The sequence below is a fragment of the Carex rostrata genome, chromosome 1 (assembly GCF_964058835.1).
Source record: "Carex rostrata chromosome 1, lpCarRost1.2, whole genome shotgun sequence".
Taxonomy (NCBI): Eukaryota; Viridiplantae; Streptophyta; class Magnoliopsida; order Poales; family Cyperaceae; genus Carex; species Carex rostrata.
In genome coordinates this window covers 11,778,769-11,802,271 of record NC_135918.1, presented here as the reverse complement: position 1 = coordinate 11,802,271, position 23,503 = coordinate 11,778,769, and the positions used below count along the sequence as shown (strand labels likewise).

At 31.8% G+C, this 23,503-nt stretch overlaps 2 protein-coding genes across 2 annotated transcripts; one reads left to right on the top strand and one right to left on the bottom strand.

Annotated features, from left to right (window-relative positions):
* Positions 1-192: 192 nt before the first annotated feature.
* On the top strand, positions 193-4,138 carry LOC144558716 (uncharacterized). The gene is made up of 4 exons (XM_078307570.1): positions 193-1,028; positions 1,571-1,802; positions 2,921-3,127; positions 3,642-4,138. Exons 1-4 carry the CDS (start codon positions 428-430, stop codon positions 3,799-3,801), a joined length of 1,200 nt encoding a protein of 399 aa, XP_078163696.1. The 5' UTR covers positions 193-427; the 3' UTR covers positions 3,802-4,138.
* An 11,404-nt stretch (positions 4,139-15,542) lies between these two features.
* On the bottom strand, positions 15,543-20,594 carry LOC144566353 (uncharacterized). Its single transcript, XM_078316373.1, has 11 exons — positions 20,452-20,594; positions 19,258-19,669; positions 19,005-19,158; positions 18,747-18,851; positions 17,927-18,323; positions 17,476-17,548; positions 17,325-17,395; positions 17,132-17,201; positions 16,715-16,854; positions 16,371-16,440; positions 15,543-15,834 (listed from the first exon to the last, which is right to left on the bottom strand). Exons 1-11 carry the CDS (start codon positions 20,572-20,574, stop codon positions 15,692-15,694), a joined length of 1,758 nt encoding a protein of 585 aa, XP_078172499.1. The 5' UTR covers positions 20,575-20,594; the 3' UTR covers positions 15,543-15,691.
* Between the last annotated feature and the right edge of the window lie 2,909 nt (positions 20,595-23,503).

The following is a 23,503-nucleotide window of genomic DNA, read 5'->3' as shown; positions in this document are numbered from 1 at the left end:
ACACCCTGCCACACCTTCAACGAGGGACAAAATTCTTATATTCTGGAGGGACAAAATTGCATAAATTGCACAAATTCTTATATTCTGGAGGGACAACATTGCATAAATGTACAATCCATAAAGCATCTCTCAAAAAAAAAAAAAAAATCTATAAAGCAAATTCAACGAGGTTCCCTCCCAAGTCCCAACTTCAAGACATAAAGTAATATGCTTTGTACTAGTACCAGTGTACCACCCCACAAAGAGAAAAAAAATAAAAAAGGTAAAAAATGGAATTAATCCATAACTCTTTGCTTTTCCTGCCATTCCACAAGTCTCCCTGCCACACCTTCATCATATGATCATATCTCCTTCAACTAAAGAATAACACACACAAACTCAACACATTCTCTCTCTCTCTCTCTCTCTCTCTCTCTCTATACTTCCAATGGGAGAAACAAGGAAGCCAAGAGAAAAACTATCTATGAAGAAGAGAGAAAAAGAACCCAACAAACCACAACAGCGCCAAACAAACCAAGAACCAGAGAGCCCATCTTACAGATTAGCCCTCAAAAGCATTTTCAATTGCAAAAGCCATCTTGATTCCTCAGAGAACCACAGAAAAAGATGTAAAAAGAGTGTTTGTTCTGGGTCTCTTTGCAAACAAAAAGAAACCAGCAGCTTGTGCAAAGCAGAGGAGGAGCCTTGTGAGAGGAGGAGAGCATCAATTAGTGCATGCACCAGTAAAGAAAGACTAATTACAAAAAAGCCCCTGAATGAGATAGTAAATGGTGAGCATGTGCCGCCTAGCAGCTTATTCTCCTCCAGTGCATCTTGTGCCTCTTCCAATTCTTATTCCTCTAGTTATTCCATTGGTGGGTCTTTTAGAGGAATGCAATTTAGGAGGTTGTCTGGCTGTTATGAGTGCCACAGTGTGGTGGACCCGGTGCACGGAGGGTCCATGAGGGTCATGTGCACTTGTCATGAATGTGGTGAGATCTTTATAAGAAGTGAGAGCTTGGAACATCATCAAGCTATTAGGCATGCAGGTATTTTTCAAATTATTTTGGACATTTTTGTAATTTTTCCAATTGTACTGCTGACTTATTATATTAGTATACTAGTGGAGAAACTAGAAACATGAACATGGAACTCATCAATATAATTATTGTTGTCCCTTTGCAAAAGCCTCTTTAAAAAAGGTATTTCCTGATTACTTTACTAAATAATTAACCATATTTCAAGTAACACCCCATTGTATATATATATATATATATTTGAATAAAATATCATTCAAAAATGAAAAAAGAACAAAACTTTATTCTATTAGTGTTTTACTATTTGTCATATCTTGACACATAATCATTAGGAAACAAATTGCATGATTAGAATACCAAATGGTTAATGGTATAATTGACAGCACTAACCAAGATTACCAAACATTTGAACCAAATCTGTATTTCCTCTGTTAGAAAAGCAAATGCCCTTAAAAGTACGGAAAACTATTTGAAGGACCAAAATACCAGGCACCTTACAAATTTTAATGACTAATTTAAATCTTTAATTTGTGTCTTTTGTGTGTAAAATTTAGTTTCAGAATTGGGTCCTGAAGACACAAGTAGGAACATAATAGAGATAATATTTCAATCAAGCTGGCTCAAGAAGAATTCCCCGATTTGCACTATCGAGCGGATTTTGAAGGTTCAAAATTCCCAAAAAACCATTTCAAAATTCGAAGATTATCGTGATTCGATCAAAATCAAATCCAGTAAATTTGCAAAGAAGTACCCCAGATGTATTGCTGACGGCAATGAACTTCTCAGGTACTATAATTCCGTAGCAAAGAAAATTCTAAGAATAAAATCCAAAGACTAGAAAATTTTAAGATCCAACTATCATCCAACTGATATTGATCCACTACGGCTTGATATCTCATCTTGATATTGGTTATAATTTCATCTGTCATGTATCAGTACTTCAGTATGGGACTAAACTATTCTTTAATATTTTGTGACAGAGATATATAATTTCTATATTACTATCTGGTAGTTAGCCAACTTAAACTTTGATACATAGCACATGAAAATATTCTAGATTTAGTTCACATTATTAAATTCAATAATACGACATTAGACCTGTAATGATCCAAGGAGATAACTAATCCCAATAACTTCATCAGATTTGACTAGGGGTGTTTAAACCAACCCTGAAAAGTTTGGATCAAATTATTCAGTTTCTCTGTTTAAATGGATCGGTTCGGTTGAATTTTAGAATTACTTTGGTTTCTATATTTGGTTCGGTTTAGATTTTTCAAAACCAAACTCTATATGGCTCAAATCCATGCTTCGGTTTTCTTGACTTAAAATGAACAAAAAAATTGGTTTGGATATTTTAGAACATCTACATATTTTGTATAGAATTGAACAATGTGTTTAATATCATCAACTAATATATATATTCATGTTTATTTCTATGATTATTAAATGGTATTTATGTATGCATTGAGTTTTGAAATTTTAAAATTTAATCTCTCTTATTTTGGTTCAACCGAACAAACTAAAATTTACTTTGATTATTTTGGTTCGGTTATTATTTGGTTGACAAGTTTAATGTGGTTTGTTCGGTTATATTTTTGGAACTGAACAAAATTTTGGTTGGACTATTTTAATTAGGTTTTAACTGAACCAACCCAATGAACACCCCTAGATTTGACAACCAGAAATTTTCTAAGGTACTAACCTTAAGAAAATATTACTTTTTTTTTTTGAAGGTCAGCTGGCAAGAAGCTTCTTGCCAGCTGATAATATATTGATAAAAAAATTATTTACATATCCAAGTGGGGTTTTCTAATAAAATTTACTTAAACCAGGCAAAGTGACAAGTCATGGAAATAAAATTTAATATCTTAAAAGGGACTAATATTTAAAAAATTGATTTGTAGGTTCCATTGCACTACCCTGGCATGCCCGCTTGGCCATAATGGGTCTACGAATCTGTGCAGCTCTAACCCAAATTGTAACGTCTGCGCTATCATAAAGGATGGGTTCAAACCCGACCCGAATGGGAGGATCCTAACCATGGCAACTAGCGGCAGAGCGCATGATGCTGTCAAGAAATCTGACGAGCAGCGGGTCATGCTCGTCTGTAGGTAACATCCATAATCCATATTCCCTTTAAGACGTGCACAGTCAATAAAAGGTTTAGTTTATGTCTGTATGTTAATTGTTAACATTTCTTTACATGATCTCAAATAAAACCAAAATGTATATACCCGAATTAATTTCTAACTTGGACATATGAACATGCATATTAGAGAAAAAAAATTGAATCAAATTATTCATGGATATGGTATTTATACCCAGTTGATTTGTGTCAAAACACACTCTGCATAATTCTTTTAGTTTATTTTTTATTTTTTGGAAAAATTTCATACTAATTAGATGGATTCAATAAAGATAGTAACAAGGCTAATGAAAAAAAAGATACATATTGATACACAGAGCTTATGAAAGATTTAAAAATAATTGATCAGAGTTTGTCCAATTTAAGCTCAACAAACGGATCTATCTAATACATCTTGCACAAAGTTTTTTACAGAAATATATAACAAATTTGTTTAATTTAATCTCTTCAAATGGATGATTTTTCTTTTTCTTTTTCAGGGTTATAGCTGGAAGAGTTAGACGCACCCAAATTCAAGAAGGATCCGAAGAATTCGACTCGTTGGTTGGTGCATCGGGGCCTTACTCCAACATAGACGAGCTATTTGTTTTCAATCCAAGAGCAATCCTTCCTTGCTTTGTTGTCATCTACAAAGCTTGAACACTATTGCTAACACAAAATGCCACAAGAGATCTTATTTCTCCTGGAAATGAGAAGTGTGAAGATTGGTCATTAACCATTTTGGTCAATGTGAAATTGTGAATTATAAGCTAGCTCCTAGTACAGTTGTGCTAGGTTAATGTTTGTTTAATCCAAAATGGTGCATCAATCAAGCTGAAACCTGGAAACATTTGTTTACCGTTAGTGTTTTATACTAGGAAATTAATTAATTAAGGTCTAGTGTATGTTAGTTTCTGGATTGTTTTTCATTTTTTTAATTTCTTTTATATTTTCTTTTCTTGAAATAAACTGAAAAAAATGAAGCAGATTGCATCTTCTTCTATGGGCATTTTGTATCTACTGCTTTGCTTTGTGACTGATATATATGTTAACTTATTATCTTGCTGCCGTAACTCTTATTGTTTAGATGCTATTTTGGAAAATTCAATCTGGATCTCTTCATAGAGAGAGAAAGATTCATGCTTAATAATTTTTTTTTTTTTTGATAAAAGTAGTTGTCCACCTGTTTCATTACAAAATCAAAGTAATTGTTCATACAAATAATACCTTAACTAAAGTTTCAAAAGGCAGTAAGAAAGAAGGTTTATCACAGAACATTACAACGACAACAACTAAACAAAAACTACATAAAATTATGATGAGTAATTTTTTTTTTTTTAGTCAAGAAAGATCTCCTTTGTTTTCATAAATTTTAATTGCATAGTTGAGTTTTAGACTTGTCTTTTTCATACAAAGAGTGGTAATGTAGTGATAATTAAAGATGACAATGCTCACATAATAAGAAGTCGTACATATTAAATATGAATGAGAATGAGAGATCTCTTATAAATTTAAGTTTGATGCCTTAAATTCTAACTTCTACTTAAAAAATATTTGAAACTACAATTTTTTTTTTCAATATTAAGATTTAGGCCAAGCTAGAGTAGAAGTCATGATTTGAATAATAAGATTCAGTTATCTAACAAATTCATGTGGCAATTGGCACGTTATGGCGTCAGACTTCATCTCGTTTAGCGTTATAGGAATTAAAATAACCCATTTATTTAAATATTATTTTACTTTATTTGAAAATTTCAAATATATTTTAACAGTATTGTAAATAACGGTATGCGGTTATCGGACAAACAGGTACCGTCAAAGAATTAATCGAGAACAATTGAGAATAATCGGTAAATTAATCGGAAAAATAGTGACGATTTGATTACCGTCAACAACTATTGGCCGATTAGTCGGTCTAAACGGATGTTTTTTACAACACTGATATTTCCATTCGAAATTGTAGTTTGGCGTTGCTTGTGCTGTTATTTATACAAGTTAAAATAATCTCATATTTGTATGTATTTTGGATGAAAATTCTTGGCTGTTATATTGATGATTTTGAGAAAAGAAAGTTCACATTTTGAATTCTAATAATTTAGACATGACCTGTCCTTAAAACCATGAATATAAAATGGTATTGAAATTGCTGGCTGATTATTTATTGTAAATATGTTGAGAAGAAAATTACATTTGTTCAATGATAAATTTTCAGATAGCTGCTATACCCTAGTACGGCTGAAATACCAATTGTATTGAATAATAAAACAAATACAGTTGTCAATGCTATTTGAATGATTTAAATATTCTAATTGCATTCTGTGTGATTAACAAAAAATAGAATGTACAAAGCATGACTTATTTTTCATTTATAAACTGAAAAATCTTTTATATATCTATTGTTGATCGAATTTCATTTACAAAAACTAAAAGAAAGTAAAATAAAAAATAATACAATTACCATTTATAACATTTATTAATTTGAGATATTAGAGAAAACTAAAAAATATACAAGGTAATTTAAAACTAACTTAATTTAATTATATTTGAAAACATAATTTTATATTCATATATTGTAAATTAATTATTATTTTAGAATGTACTAATATATAAATATTTGTACAAAACTCTGCAGTTGAATTAGGCAAAATTGTCAATTTGTGTAGCTGCTTAGCCTACCATGAACTGAACAAATCTAATAACAGTCCCTGTGGAACCCTCTAATCAAATAATAAAAATTGACGCCAAAAACCTTTATCAAAGAGTCTTTTGCAATTTTAACAGAGTTAGTGTTTTCAATAGAGGCTAATTGAGACTTCTATTCAGAGCAGCATTTATGGAAGTTAAAAACCATTTTTTGAATTTAAATTATATGTATATTAAAATTAAAATATGTAATGAATTATATATGTGTCATGATATATTGATTTACTTGTTATATATGTGTAGAAAGATAACAAGGTGGGTAGCCAAAATAAAAAAATGAAATTATTTTTTGAAATTGGTGTATATATCTGATTAAAATATAAGATTAATAGATCTGTAATATTTTAAATGTACTTTATAATTTTCAGATAAAAATCTAAATCTAATCTATGTTATATGTTGACTGTTTTGGCTATTTTTTCTAAAAAACTTTGACATACGCTATTAAATATACTGTTTTGGTTATTTTAAAGAAAAAATATATATAAGAAATAGAACCAGTGATATAGCCAGGATTTTCATCAGGGGTAGGCAAAAAAAAGGTACTTACAAACAAAGCGTTGCCAACTCACCTCCACCCGATTTTTTTATTTATATCCAAAATAAAATATAAATTTAAAAAACTAACCAACTAGCTAATGAAATTGCAAAACTACCCAAACCGGTTAACCATTAACCGGACTCAAATCAAATTTTCGGTTATTGGTTTCCCGGACCCATTGAAATAGTCCGGTTAACCATTAACCGGAAATTTGATTTGAGTCCGGTTAATGGTTAACCAGATTTGTGCATTTTCCTTTTTTTTTTAAAACATAATTTTTTTTTGTATTAAAATATTAGAAATGTTGAATATATTTCTTTGAAAATAAATGGAATACAATATAATTTGATTTATTAGAAAGACTGCAACTAATAACCCGGATCAATATTTTTCAGGCCGGTTTTGAGAATTCTTTTTTGAGACTGCAACTAAAAAGTTGTATCTATTTTGAGAATTATTTTTTAAAAACAATCATTAAATAAATTAAAGTTTTTGTTTTTTTTTCAAAAATAGATACAACTTTTCATAAATTAAATGTCCTAGAAGGATTAGAATATTTTATAGATTACATAGAAGTGACTTTTGAACCGGGATCAATAACTCAGAATCTAAGCATTTTTATTTTTTTCCAATAGCACATAAAGAAATATATTAATTTTTCTTACAACCGCGAAAAATCCGGCCTGAAAAATATTGATCCGGGTTATTAGTTGCAGTCTTTCTAATAAATCAAATTATATTGTATTCCATTTATTTTCAAAGAAATATATTCAACATTTCTAATATTTTAATACAAAAAAAAAATTCTGTTTAAAAAAAAAAAAAGGAAAATGCACAAATCCGGTTAACCATTAACCGGACTCAAATCAAATTTCCGGTTAACCATTAACCGGACTATTTCAATGGGTCCGGGAAACCAATAACCGGAAATTTGATTTGAGTCCGGTTAATGGTTAACCAGTTTGGATAGTTTTGCAATTTCATTAGCTAGTTGGTTAGTTTTTTAAATTTATATTTTATTTTGGATATAAATAAAAAAATCGGCACCTCCACACAGCCGCAACACAATGTAGTGGCTAGGGTTTACTGCAAAGTATCAGAACCGAGCACGAGTCGTGGCACCGATGTCGAAAACCTAAAACAATGGCTCTGAAAATCGGAACCAAAATTTGTAACTTGATTGTGAAACTAGAATCAGCCAGATCAAATCAAAAACTCCGATTTTTTTTTCATAAAAAAAAAACTTGTTTCATAACTAGAAAAAATAGAAAAAGAATTACTCAAATGTATTTGTCAAAAAGTTATGTTTAACTCAAAATATTATACTCAAATAATGAACTAATATAATATATGAATTTATTTTGTTAAAAAATATTTTTCCCCTTTATTATTTTCTGTTAAAAAGGAAATTCCCATTTAATATCTATTAATCTGTTTTTTTTTGGGATAAAATTTGTTTGGTTTTTTTTAATAAAATTTGTTTGGTTAGAGAAGCTATTATTTTACCTGCTTTAACTTTTTCCGGTCAATTTTATCAACGTAGTTACTTTATTTTTCTTCCAAAACAATGTCCATCTTAAGTTTAAGTTTTATAATGTTAATTGATCCTCCACTCAAATTTCCCCTCTCCAGTCACATATACATTATTCATGTCTTTTTAATGTTTAACTTTTCAGGTCCAATAAGTTGGCCCATTCAATTGAACCATCTAAATAATGGTCTCATCTGTCAGAATCGCCTTCTACCTTTGTTTTCTTTACTCATTCCTCTTTCAAACGATTAATGGATACCAACTGCGAAATTTGTGTTACAAATTTATTTCAGGAGTAGGCAACGAACATTATTTGGAGAAGGCAACAGTCTCTATTAGAGTTAGACAATGGGTCAGTCCTATATACTCAATACAAGTTCTCAAAATTCAGGAGTAGACAACTGCCTAGCCTGAATGACTGTAGCTCTGCCTCTCAATAGAACCAGGCACCTAAATATGAATTTTACATTTTTAGTTTTCTGACAAATTGAATTTCTTACATAAACATATCTATGTTAAATTCTCGATTTTTGCACTAATGGAAAAATTAAATTATATTCTAATTATTTTCTTTTGCTTTTTACAATAATATTTTAATACATTATTTGTTTTGTACAAAATTATATTATATTCTAATTATTTCCTAATTTTTAATTTTACCGAACTTTTTTCGAATTATTAAATTATCACTATGCTATCTAGTTATGGTCTAATAACCAAAGATAAACTCCACTTGTTATACTATGCACTGACGAGAGTACTAAGGTAGCGTTTTCATCACATGCCTTATACTATGCAATATGCATTGACGAGAATAGAGAAGAAAATTAGTCACGGTGTGATCAGTCATGTCACAGAACGTTACATGTATCGATTACGTGATGTGATTGTATTCGAACGAAAATTACACGTCATGTCACGAAAACTAGTCACATCACGCGGTCACGTCACAGTATGAAACATAAAGTATTTAACTTTTTTTTGTACGCATAAAATATACAGGTTTCTCTTTTAATGTAAGTTTAGTGATACTGATACTCATGTAGTGCTGGTTTTTATTTTTTCTAGTTTAGTCTAATAAATATTAGTCATTTGAATTTTTAAAGTAATGTCAGTTGTCTAACGATCTTTCTTCAACAAAAAAAATTACAATATTATTTACTTATTTTAAAAATTTTAGAATTTTTTTTATATTTTTTTTCTGTATTTTCAACAATTTAAATTAAAATATAAAAAAAAAAATTGATGTGACTAATTTACGTCACGTCACATGATCCGCATGACACGATTGTCCACCATCATTTTAATCACGTCACGTCACGTGAAAAAAAATTTAATCACATCACGTCACGTATTTCCTTCTCCAGATGGGGAGAGGGGGCTGTCCGATGGCCATCGGACCACTTTTGTGTTCGATGGGTTCTCTTCACCGTCGGATCTGCTTTAGGATTCATGCCCGCAATTTCGCGTTTACTTTAAAATCCGTACACACGAATCCTAAAGCAGATCTGACGATGAGAGAACCCATCGAACACAAAAGTGGTCCGATAGCCATCGGACAGCCCCTCTTCCCTCCAGATGAGAGTACTTGGAGAGTCGTATATAGTAGGGCCTAGGGAGTAGCGTTTCCATCACGTGCCTTACGCGTGCCAGAAAACAGCGAATGTATTGGGCTCTCTCCATATGACGACAAAGAGGGAAGAAGAAAAATAGCCCAGCCCAATTTGAAAAGAGTGATCCATGGTGTTGTTGCTTTCCTCCATATGACGACCAAGGTAAATGAAACCTTACATAATTGATCACAACTCAAATCATGTCAATATATATAATTTGATTTTTGTCTTTGCAAAGACAAATAATTGTAATAGTTATCGGGTGGGCCGGATATTAACGTAAATGATAAAAATGAATTTGCATAGTGAGAAAGGGCCCAAGCCCATTTAGTGAAGATAATTAAAACAAATTCTAGACAATCATTATAAATATCACACTTTTTTCTTCTCAAACCCTAACTTTTTTATTCACATCTTTCACTTTCTCTCTCTTGCTCTCTTGACGGCTACAAAAGAATAAGATAAGATTTGAGAGATGCAATCATTTTTATCCACCATTTAACTCATGTGTTGAGTACAATACTTCTACTAATTGAAGGGTAGAAACTAAGATTAAGGTTGATCCTTGATTTAATATCTATAGCAAGAGAAAAACCAACCCTACATCTCAAGCCTCTATTTCTTGGTTTAGAGACTAAGATTTGAGGTATAAACTTTGAACAAGTTAAATTATTAAATAAGATTCATAGTTAGTCAAATAAGTTTTTTTGAGTTAAATTTTTAAAATTTGCACTTACATGAAATTAATAGTTCTTTCGTAAATTGCATCTATTAAAAAATAGCACTTCATTCCTAGCATCTTGTGATGGTATTAGAGGTGAAAACAGATTCAGATATTATCCGTATGTATCCTTATTTGTATTCGAACTTTTGCAGCTTAGCAAAATAGATAAGTATACGTAGAGCAGTTGGTCCTTGGAGCTTTTACTACTACTACTATTATTATTATTATTACCGCTAGAATGATCATTATTTATTATTATTATTATTATTAGTTTGAATTTTTTTTTCAACGAAAGTTCTTGAAAACTTTTGTGCCGATTACTTTAAACTTACCAATATTAAATAATGGTCCAGTTACATAATATTAGACCTTGACCATCGATTCCGACCCCATATGAGCATTTTAGTTTTTAATGAAAAACGAATTGTTATGAACTCACCTATACGAAATAAAGGAAATCATTAAAAGAATCAGAATCGACAAATTAGAAAAATGCATAAAAAATGTTTATGATGAATTTAAAAGAGATGGTGGGTGTTTTGTGATTCGAATTTATTCCGGAGGTTGCTACCAGATGCAAGGAAGGATTGGGAATTTTTATCAGGTGGTCAAAAGATAGTAAATTAGGCTGGTTTAAATAACTTTCAAAATCATTAGCTAATAGAATACGAAATAATAATAAAAAAAAAACAATTTAATTTTCATTGCCATAACTTATGATTTTTAATACTCTAAATTCACAAGGATAAAATTATGGGCCCGATCATTAAAACTGACAGCACAGAACTCAGCCCAATAACTCCTTTCGTAAACATTTTGGGCTTTGCAACGAAATTTGTTGGGCTCAGTCATTTAAACCGACCTGTACAGAACCCTAACTTCTGTAATTTTTCCTAAACCCTAGCCAGGTTCAAACCTCTTTAAAAGTTGCCTCCATGTTTTCTGCCTCTTTTTACTAGCCATCTCTGTCAATTCTAGTTTTCATTAAAAATTTACCATAACTTTTGAAGAAGCTTTCCAATTGCACAAAGAGGTTTGTATCCTTTATAAGTTTGGTGTTGTGCATTTGGCACAATTACCGAGATTGAGTATACTTTAGCTTGCAATTGTTCTGATTGTTGCTCATAGTTATCTGAGGTAAATAACTTGGCTTTGAAAAATGAGAATTACATGAGTGTGTGTGTGTCTGTGTCCGTGTATGTATTCTCAATTAGTTTCTTAGAGATAAGCTTAATTTTGTCTATTAGACTTGTCCTGTTCATACTTGGATGCAATTTTATACAAGTATCCACATGAATTTGAGTGCTTAAATGAAAAGGTGATACTGTGTATTTTTTGTGAGTACTTGCATAGATAATTGGATTCATGACTACACATCCATAACCCGAGTCAATAATTTTTTTATGGTTTTTGTTTGCGCAAACCTCCTGTATATTTAGAATCCCAAGAATATTATGTTTGTGATGACATGAAAGGAAATGCATGTAAAAAATTTCTTTACTATTGGCTTATTCTTTTGTTTTGCGAAACCTAGTGTCAGTTACTTTTAAAAATCAAACTAATTTGGTGCTAAGATTAATCATCCACAAATATGAAATATTATGGTCCTTTGAAAAAATCATATTTTTCATTCCATTTAATTATTCTGTACAGTTCCATTATTTTCTTAACTAATTCGTAATCATACCATGCTTGTTTTAAGGAATTTGCATTGGAATGCAGTCAAATAATAGATAGTGGTGTAACCGGATTCTATTAAAAAATTTAGAAATTGGATGAAAGGATCTGAAGATTCAATATTATGAAATATCTATTCAATTTCACATAATCGACGTATTATTGTAGCTTCTGCTAGTTATCCCGTAAATATCGTTTGTGCTATCATTTTAAACAAATACATCAGAGAACTATTTACATTTTAGCAACTTTAACCTAGTATAACTAAATTGTTGTTTTCTTTCTTAATATAACTAAATTGTTGTTTTCTTTCTTAATATAACTAAATTGTTGTTTTCTTTCTTAATATATGTTCTTACTTTTTTTTTTATGTTTCAGTATATTTTTTTTTAAAGTTCAAAAGTTAAGAATCCTTTTTTGGCTTGCGGCTAATTATTTTACACTTCCCTGGACTTGTGCATGTCTCTGAGCAAAAAGCAGAAAACACTTCTATTCTTTTCAGATTGCCTTCTGAGGAAAGATAAATTGAGAAACTAAAGACCAATAGGTTTATATGAATATAACTTGTCTTTGGATATAACATTCAATCATCTTGAATGGTTTCATTTTAGTCATTCCAAAGTGTATTGTGAAGAATGCACATTTGTAGATTGTTCATATATACAAATATAGAAGTAAAAAAAAAACACATGTTTTTACATTTTTCTTTTGATAATCCATACTTACGGTTGCTGTGAATTACTGAATGCATGTATTATCTTATGGTTAATAATAGATAATGCATACATAATAGTAAGGGAAAATTGCTTGGGTTGTTGATAGAAACAGAAATGTATAATTGCTTGTGTTAATGTGTCCATACAAATTATTGTCTTCAATTCCAAGAATCCTCCAGTAGTAAATGAATACTCATATACTAAATAAGCTACTTTTCCTTTTTCCTACAGACAGTCGGCAAAAGCATTTTTCATTTATGACCCAGAATTAATGACATATTTCGTGAAGCGTAGCATGCTCAAGATTCAGCATGGGTGGTCTAGGAAATGAGGTTGAGGTAAGTTTTATGCATTATGTTTACTAATATTTGCTATGAATGTGGCTGTAGTATAATTCTCGTGAGTGTGCAAATTTATCCTGCACATGGTTCACGTGTTTTCTACTGCCACAGCAGAGGTGCTTATTTGTGTTTCTGATGAATAATTCCTCGGTGTGTTTTCTGCAGAGTCTGGTGCTAATTTGCAGAGAATTTGGTTTGATCTTCCATATGGCCACCTTGAAAAACCAAATTCCAAATTCTCTGCATTTTTTCTTCAGAATACTCCTCCCAATACCCAGCTTCTCTGCTGCCTTTGCCACTTGCCAGTGGTAAGTCAAAGTGCTTCTCTACATCAGACAGGGTAGATAGGCACTTCATGAAGCTCATTCAAGCTCAACTCGTTGGTATCGGCCATTGTTTTGTTGTCAAGCCTATACTCATATGAAGGCAATTAATCATTTTTTCTTTCTTTTAGTACAAATTGTATATCTGAATTATTATGGTGTGCATAAAGCTGCTCTTTTATTATTTTTGTATCATTCGATGGATGTGTATAGTTATAAACTTGTGATTATTTAAATATTCTTTGTGATTTGGTGTCAATTCTATCTTTAATTCTGTAGGTTTTTACTTTTTTTAATTTAAGGTTTGGATGATGAATTTAGTAAGATGATATATACCCTTGACGTATTTTTATGCAACAAATTGGCACAATCAAAATTCAAACGACAAACTTGAAACATCATTTTTTTTCTTTAGTAAAATTGAATCATTAATAAAATATACATCCCATTGGATTTAGTGTATCCAACTAATAAATTTAATACAAGATCAATCTTTTAATAAAATGAAATACACGAGTGAAGCAGCACCTTAATTACATGCCACCTTCCAATCTCTCTCTCTTTCTCACCACGATCCCATTCCAAATTGTAATCATACCTCTCTGTCTCCATAATTAGGTCTCCAGAGTAAACGAAAAGGTTTACCATTATTTAGAATTTCTCACCAGAGAGACTGAGAGGCAGCAAAATGCTCCTGACCATCATTTACATCGAAAACACATGTATGGGCCAAGAAAAGAGCATTTGTTGTCAGAGCATCTGGGGCAGTGCCATTTTACCTTCCGAGATGCACTTTGTAGAAGAACAAACACACAAATGAAGTCACACATAGATTTAGTTAAGAGCCCACAGAGCTGAGAAAAAATAGTACGGGAATTTTAATTTTAAATTTAGCACCTTGAGCCTGTTTTATTAATGGATTATTTAATCCCGGTACGGGAGAATGGCTCTTTAATTTTTATTTGTAGTGAGAATCATCCTTCAAATTGAACTAGGAAAAGGTACATTTATTTGGATTTTGAATCAATTTGGTTTGGCCATGTCAGAAGAAGATAGTGTGGATTTTAGACCCTCAACTAGTTTCAGTACGCCATAAAACGATTTGCAGAAAAAGAAAAAGAGATTGACTTTAACATATCATATGACAACAAATTTCCAATTAATGCTTTAATGGTGACTTTAACATATCTTTTTCAAGTGATGTTTTGTTATTTATCTTTTGTTTTTAATTTTTTATTCCCATCGATGCCCCTTTTTGGTAATAAATTTTCAAGTACTCGATGTTTTTAAAAGAGTATTACAGATTCCATCTGGACCGTATTGGCCTTTTTTGTATAAACAATCTTATCCCTTCATTTTTTTTTGTCTAGTTAAATCAATCAGTAATAATTGTCATCTACAGCCATGTAAAAAGAAAAAAAAAAGATGTTATGATTGTATTGCCCATTACTTGAACACTAAATACTTAAGAGGAGGATTCAAATGCCTCCATGTTTTTGTGTCTCTATCATGCCTCCATCTCTCTCCATCATTTTCAAAATTCAAACAGTCGATCCGAACCGCTCAACCTAACCTCCATACTAAAATATGTTTGGAGACCAAATTTTATATTTTTAAAAAAAATTTTACTATTTTTTTAGATAGGTACAAAAATACTGTTTTTAGATGGTTCAGATTTACTGATTTTGTACCTATTTAAAAAAATAGTAAAAATTTTTTTAAAAATATAAAATTTGGTCTCCAAACATATTTTAGTATGGAGGTTAGATTGAGCGGTTCGGATCGACTGTTTGAACTTTGAAAATGATAGAGAGAGATGAAGACATGATGGAGGCACAAAAACATAGAGGCATTTGAACCCTCCTCAATACTTAATTTGTTGATAAAATATCAGTATGGATATAGGCGTGAGATGTTTCTTCTTTCAATCTTCAACCAAAATTAAAGGATTAAACACTGTACAACAGTACCGATTTCTTGTTAAATAACACAATTTACGATCAATAATTTTATTTTATGATTTAATAATAAGAAGATCTTAATTCTTTTCGTGTTCACATTTGAATGCAAACCTGCTCCTACCTATCCACTAATATATTTATCTAGCTGAGAAGGCTCATGATAATCTCAAGGACTAGCAGGTACCAGTATTTGGCAAGGTATAATCATAGATGAGCCGAACCGAAAAAGTTCGAATTAAATAGTTCGGTTGAACAACCCTACATGCGTTAATGTTGATATTTGTTTGGAAACTTTCCATGATACAAAAACAGAGGGCTTCGTACTGTCTTTGACCCTTGTCGCAATTAATGCTGACATGACATGATACCAGTAAATACATCTAATGAGAGATCCTAAACATATGCATCAAGGAATAAACCCTAATCTTCCTCCATTTCACTCATTTTCTTCATCAAAAACGATGCTGCATGTTCCCTCGCCTCATGAGGATTCTTCCCCGAGTCGATCTCAGCCATGCAATCAATACCCTTGCTTTTAATTGTTGCACTTGCCATGTATAATCCTACAGTAAACAAATTTCAAAATTAAAATAACTCGTAATTACATAAGCAAGCACTGACAAAACAAAAATCATCCTATATTTCTTTACTGTATAGTCCAAATACAAAACAAAATAATGCTTACAGCATGAAATGTATGGCCAATACCTAGGGTTGAAAACAGATTGGATAGTGGTAAAGCCATATCCACTTTTATTTTTCGGATATGGATCGGATATTAGACAGATACAGATCAGATATCCGTAGATATATACATAAATATTTTCATAATATATATTAAACTACATAGTATATATCTAATATTTTGATACGGACAATTAAAATGAAACCATATCCACCATATCCGTACCCACTATCCGCATGGATATTCAAATATCGGATATCCGTATCTAATTTTTGAATACGGATCCGATCGGGCAATATCCAACCCGTTTTCACCCCTACCAATACCCCACCCCCCCCAAACACACACAAACACAAATAAATAAAAAAGAACTAATTTATCCAGTACTAAATAGGGTACTTCTTTTTATCTTACCATTGGATATTGGATGCACGTGGTATCTTGGTAATGGCAGTTTGTTATCCCTACATAAGTCATCCAGTAGCTGGCACAATTTGATATAAATGATAAGTCAACCTCTTTGCCACAGGAACATACATAGAAAAGTTATGGAATTATGTAATATTAAACTAAGATGAAAGCAACAGCAATAGAAAGAATTTGGCTGTTGTAAAGAGAGGTGTTTTAGCATCTCTTTGACACAAATGGAAAAAAATACGGGTACATGTATTGGTTTTAGCATATTTCATATGATTTACAAGTATATACATGATAATTATAATCTTCCAAAATACCAGAAGCTTCACCAAATGATATACCTGGCATGAACTCCTGCACTTGAATTTCTTCTTTTTGTTTGGATTTAGACATCCATCAGAGGCATCAAGCTGGCCTTCACTCGAAATTGATTTTTCCCACCTTTCTATTATTTTCTCCACTTCTGGTGTCATCTCTTCTTCTACAAATATAAAGAAAAATAATTAAATAAATAACAAAACTGGGAGATTATGGTACATTATAAATGACAAACCGTTCTTTCTAAAAATTGGAAAAGGAAGACAAGTGTAAGCAAAAAAACAAATGGTCGTCATCATGTACCAGATTTGACTGGTATGGTACATTAATAAATGACACTGTAATTTTTTATCGACTGTAAAGTGCTTGTCAATTTTAACATAAAAAGTGAGAAATTGTGTATATGATACAAAGGGAAAAGATGATAATTTTAGAAGTACCACATCTAATGGTCTCAATGTCCATCTCACACTGAGCAACCTTATCTTCAAGCTTTCGCTGATTTTCACACTACGATACAAAAACAAAATCAAAATCAAAGAAAATATATATACTTCAAATATTGGAACAGAAAGGAAAATAACACAGGTTACAAGGTAGAATATATACAAATGTGTAAATAAATTCACTAACCAAATCATCCCTTATTTTCATCAGACGAGATACGCAAGATGGAATATCTTTCATCGCAAATGGAACTATCGCTGCAATAAGACAATTGTTTTATGACATTTGATTATTGTCATATTTCATGCAAACACTGGTAGAAGAATATTATATATACCTTGCTTAACATAGGTTTCAATGATTGCCCTTTTTATAGGACTGCGTGGCTTTGAGTTTACCTCCATTAGTTCCTGAAAAGGAAGAAAAAGAAACAAAATGGGGTTACAAAAGGGATAGGTTCTAAAAAAAATCATAAATATAAACTAAAGCATGTGATCCCGACTAATGTGACAGTTTCTGTATGTTATTTGCATGATCAGGTCCAAAGTAAGCTTTAGGGTATAGTTTCTTTCTTGTAAGTACCCTTTTATTACATGCTATTATTCTATTGGCCATTTTTTATGATCTAAAAAAAAGAAATAAAGCTTTTTATGTACTACCTTTGGTTCAGATTGGCTACAGTTCATTAATTATGGTACCATACAGGGATACACCAGGTATCTGAACTAGTAAAATCTAGATACCAGTATCGACGTACCAGATTCAATCTAATCCTAACGTAAACATACCTTGCTTATATTACCATTCTCTTGTTTAACATCTTTGGTAATTTGTTTAGCAGTACTGAGCTCTCTACTGTTATTACCGACTCCAACTCCTAGCTCTCTACTGTTATTACCGACTCCAACTCCTAACATTACTGGTTTCAGATCGGAAATAGATGTGACATTCTTTAGAGAGCAATTGATCGAGGGCCCTGCAAAAGATGTCACATGCTTCACAGAAGAGTTGTTTGAAGGCAAAGAGGGGTTGCGCTCTCTTTTGTTGTCAGGATTGTCATTTCCACTTTTGCCCTTTTCCCTCAGAGATCCATTTAATAGTTCCCCTTTTACTTCCACTTTGTTTGACTTTGTTAGTTTTCTCTCTCTCTTTTCAAGTTCCTTTTCTAGCTCTGATGTCGGTTTACTGAGAAAAAAGAAAGATAAAACAACAAATTTATATATCCTCAACTATTAATTATTCTAAAATATAAATAATATCATTGGTACTAAGCTAACATAAGATAAACTATAATCGTGCATCAGATAAACTACAATTATATATCCTCAACTAATATTATTATATATCCTCAACAATGAAATACACAGAAATAGAAGGTATCAAGTATAACCTACTTCACATTTAACAAAAATTAGTCTCAATTGAGCACCAGATAAACTATAATCGTGCAATTAAGCTAGCTTAAGCTTCAAATGTCCAGCTGTACCTCAACTCAGTTTAATTTTTTTGCGTCCACTGAATCTCAATTCTCCTACCACACCTCAAGGTACAATTAAATGTGCTCTAATTTTAGTCAAAATCTAGTTCACTACTAGTAATAACACGTACCTCAGCCAGTCAAAAATGATGTCGGCATAAGGCAACAAGAGAAAGAATCGAACAACTGTCATTTGTTCATGTATTGAACCACTCGTAATAACTGGACCTTTCAAACTGCACCAAGCATGTTATTTAAATACACTTAAATGTGTAAACAAACAAAGAAGAAGTAGAGCTTGAACTTAGGTACACAATATACTATAAACCAAATACAAGCAAGTAGAAATAAACAAAAATAATAACAAAGGAGTATATCTTGATCCCTACTTGTTAAGTACATCTTTTATTGGGATCTCTACAAACTTATTGCCAGCTGGCGGCTTTGAGTATTCCATCAAATATACCATCGCCCTTGCCTTTTCTTTGCTGAGGGAGTACGACTGACGACTGTACCAAGTGCGCAAATTGGCCCGGTTGATACCTAAGTTACACAACCAAAACAATCATTTGCAAAAAAAATTATATGAATCGACCAGCTCGTACATAGATCTTACAGTTTATACCACAAACTTCTACGTACCAGTCTGACTTTCAACCTTTGAAAGTGTGAAGTCTTCAAGCAAATCCTCAGACTTCTGCCCCTCTACCTCTATTTCCAGAAGTGAAAACACCCCCATGACAAAGGAGTCTCTCTCAAGAAAGCATCTCTCTCTCTTATCATCAGCCAAAAACACCGCCACTTTCTCAACCGGCCACGTCTCGATCGTTCTTGCGTCATGGTCCCACAATGCCTTTGATATGCTGCACGCACGCGTGATGGATTTCTCCACCAGAGAGAAATTTTGTGAAGGCAAGATGGTTTTTCCAAGGTAAGCTAGGAGGGATTCGTTTTTATTAACAGCAACCTTGCATAAGGTTTCTAAGGAGAGGAACTCTAATTGCGGGCATTGCTTCCGGTGGTAGTAATTGTAGAGAAGTACAACCGCGTGCATCTGCAATTATAGATTAAACAAATGAATTGTAAATTTGTAATTGCTAGAATGTTATATAACTGCTCAATAACAAAACTCTTCACTTGTCTTGTCTTTCCCTATTTTTCAAACGAACATGATATATATTTAGTTATTTACAGAACTACATCTGGAATTCTGATCACCTCCAATTAAGTTTCTGGATCTCTGTCGCCACATGAAGGTCACACACAGTTGTTGGCACATGTGATCAGAATTCCAGGCATGGTTTTGTGGGCTATTTTGATTTTTGACCAGGCATACAAGTATGCATACTGTAGATAAGAGAAGAAATTTTCTCTGACAACTGGTGTAAAATTAAAAAGACATAAAGATAACTCATACATAAAACTTTCAACACAGATTTATAAACTCTTTTTTCAGTTTATTTTTTGTTTTGTTTGAGGTAAATATCTTAATAATAAACAGAAACAGCAGCTGAATTTAAAATAAAGTAAGAAACAGAGTTTTTTTTTTCCTTATAAATCCTCACAGCCCTGCGCTCTTCCTTCACAACCTTTTTTTGATATAATTTCAACTGTATTATATATAAGAAATTCTTTCGAAATGGGATCAACTTTACATTTGACAACACAAGTTCTAGGATAGACGAGCAAAAGAACAAAAAAGAATCTCAACTTATTTGATTGAATTTTGAGGAAAATAGGAAAAAGGTAGACTTATCCCTAGCTCCAGAAGAAAAAAAAAATTTTAAAAATGAAAAAAAGTGGGTTCATTGAACAAAAATCTCGACTAGATCATACCTGTTTTGCTACATCTTCTTTCTGAGAAATGGAAGGTTTATGATTATGATTCATTTTTATGGGGAGGAGAGGTTGAACGAGCTCCGCAAGGAGAGCTTCCATGGCGTCTTCCATTGGAACCATCTCTTTAATTTATGGGGAGAAGACGAGACGGCACGGGGAAATGAAGAAATAGAAGGCAATAAGGCATTAATGGAAACATCAAATCAGATGAGAAAGGTGAATAATACTCTTTCAGTTCAATTTCGGAAACAGCTCAAATAAATTTGCAATAGGATACCTCTATATTTGCTAAATTTAATTTCATGTACGAATAATATCTGGTAAAATAAACTTTGTATTTGAACGAAAAAGTGGAACGAACGATTGAGATTTTGAACTGATGACTGATGAATCAAAATTTGTACTTCTTGTCGGTATATTGGTTTTCTGTCAATTTTTTTTTTCTGTCAAATTACTATAAAATCTCGTCAGTTAATTTTTTTTTTTTAATTTATGTAGAATTTGACAATTAAAATAATTGTTAAATATTTCTTTAAAATATTTTTGTTTTGTACATTCTCTATAAAACTGTATTATAGATATAGAAACACTAGTGAATTATTATATTTTTAACTAGGTGTATGACTTGTACAACCTCAAATAATTCAAAAGTTTATATATATATATATATATAGGGGGGTTAAAATGCACCCTCCTTTTTGTGCTCCTAACGTGCACCCTCCCCTCGTTTCTTCATTTTTAAAATTCAAATAGTTGATTTGAATCTACCAACGTGTTCTACATATTAAAATGTGCTTGGAGACCAAATTTTACATTTTTTGGAAATTTTTTACTATTTTTTCAGAATTTTTTATTAAACTAAACAATAATAAAAAATTCAGCACAGTGATGATTTTAAAAAATTCTGAAAAAATAGTAAAAAATTTCCAAAAAATGTAAAATTTGGTCTCCAAGCACATTTTAATATGTAGAACACGTTGGTAGATTCAAATCAACTATTTGAACTTTAAAAATGAAGAAACGAGGGGAGGGTACACGTTAGGAGCACAAAAAGGAGGGTGCATTTTAACCCCACTCATATATATATATATATAGAGGTAGGCTATACAATCGATTGTTCCTGAGGTCTCGTACAACCAAGTCATTTTCCGATTTTTAAAGTCCAAATGATCGATCCAAACCGTTCATCTTGTTCTCCATATTAATATGTGATTGGAGACCAAATTTTACATTTTTCTGAATTTTTTTACTATTTATTAAGCCACTTTGAAAATCGCTGATCCAACGGTAGCTTCTGGTTTTACTGTTTTGTTAAGCCACCGTTGGATCAGCGGTTTTCAAAATGGCTTAAGAAATGGTAAAAAAATTCAAAAAAATATAAAATTTGGTCTCCAAGCACATATTAATATGGAGAACAAGATTAACGGTTTGGATCGATCATTTGAACTTTAAAAATCAGAAAATGACTTGGTTGTACAGGACCTCAGGAACAATCGATTGTATATTAGCCTACCTCTATATATATATATATATATATATATATATATATATATTGAAAATGTTGGTAGAACAAAACTTTTAATATTGATTTTGCAAATTTGGTTGTATGCACATTGCAGCTTTGAACCCCAACCATGTATGGTGCCACGGTTCATGAAAGAAAATTTGCTACAACTTTAATATCATTGTCATGTAATATTATTTTTTTTAACTCTCCTGTGAAGTTTTAGTGTAATAAATAATTTTTATAAGGGAAATATTGAAAAGTTAAGGCGCGAAAATAGCGTGAGACTTCATCAATATGTCAGTTTCCGTAAACAGAGAGTTTCCGTTTATAGTTTGTTTTTCTCAGATAAACCTGGTCTACGTATACCATTTGCGGAAATCACGGGTCTTGCTCTCCATTGTCTATTATATAGCAGCCCAGCAGTATCCCATCTCCTTTTGAAAGCATTGAAAATTTGAACCTCCGTTATAAAACTGGAGATGTCCATTTTATTCCCTAACAAGTGAGTTTTAGACTTCTTGGCATCTAGCTCACTGGCCAATAGTGGCCATCCTGCTGGGTGCGTATCCTCTGAGATATCTCAACTTTTGCGTGACGGACGTGTCCGGTGTCTATTCGGGGGTGATGTAGGGGTTAGTATTATGTGTGCTTTGCGATTCGTGCAGAGAGTATTTAAACGGTTGGGATTTTCCAAAAAATCACGCAACGTTTGAGATATCTCAGAGGATACGAATTCCCATCCTGCTGAGGTACTGATAAAGTGGAATTTTATCCTCTGAATTAACTCAAAAGGGAATCTTTTGAGTTAATGAATCTCAACCGTTCTATCTGTTTTAAAATTCGTGCACACTAGATTTGCACTAATATTGAGAGACCCCAAATGTTATAAGCAAGTGGCGAATTGGCTCCGTTTAAAATCAGACGGTTTAGATTAATTATCTCAAAAGATTCCCTTTTGAGTTAATGCAGAGGATACGCATTCGACAAAGTGACTATGGATATACTCTTTTCTCACTAATAAATATCAGATGTATCCGTATGTATTTGTTTTTAATGTTTTTATTATTTTTAACTTCTTAATAGTAAAACTTATATATCAAAATGATACTCTTTTTATGTTTTTATTATTTTATGTTTCTATTATTTTTAAAACTTATATATCAAAATAATATTATATATATATAATTTATATTATTTTCTTTATGTACACATAAAAAATATTACTTTTGACTTTTGTTTCTATACGAATTAATAAGTTGAATTTTTTTGACATTTATATTTTAAATTCTAAGTTATTGAAGTTTTAAAGTTGGAGACAACGAAGAGTCAACAATGGCATTTGAACCCTCAATTAACAGGGAAAGTATCATCTGCGGAGTTTTTTCTGTGCGGAGCTTTTAATCTGGTTCGTTCGTTTCGAATCAGACGGACCAGATCAGATCTTGCCCGAGTTTAAAAAAAACTCAAAATTTGGTGAACCCTTAATTCAGTCCGTCCGATTCGAAACGAACAGATCAGATTAAAAGCTCCGCACGAAAAAAC

Coding starts and splice junctions, on each gene's coding strand:
- LOC144558716 (XM_078307570.1), top strand. CDS start 428: ATGGGAGAAACAAGGAAGCCAAGAGAAAAACTATCTATGAAGAAGAGA. Junction 1,029..1,570: donor TCAAGCTATTAGGCATGCAG/GTATTTTTCAAA, acceptor TGTAAAATTTAG/TTTCAGAATTGGGTCCTGAA. Junction 3,128..3,641: donor CGGGTCATGCTCGTCTGTAG/GTAACATCCATA, acceptor TTTCTTTTTCAG/GGTTATAGCTGGAAGAGTTA.
- LOC144566353 (XM_078316373.1), bottom strand. CDS start 20,574: ATGGTTCCAATGGAAGACGCCATGGAAGCTCTCCTTGCGGAGCTCGTT. Junction 17,549..17,926: donor AGAATGGTAATATAAGCAAG/GTATGTTTACGT, acceptor CTTCCTTTTCAG/GAACTAATGGAGGTAAACTC. Junction 17,202..17,324: donor TGAAAATAAGGGATGATTTG/GTTAGTGAATTT, acceptor TTTGTATCGTAG/TGTGAAAATCAGCGAAAGCT.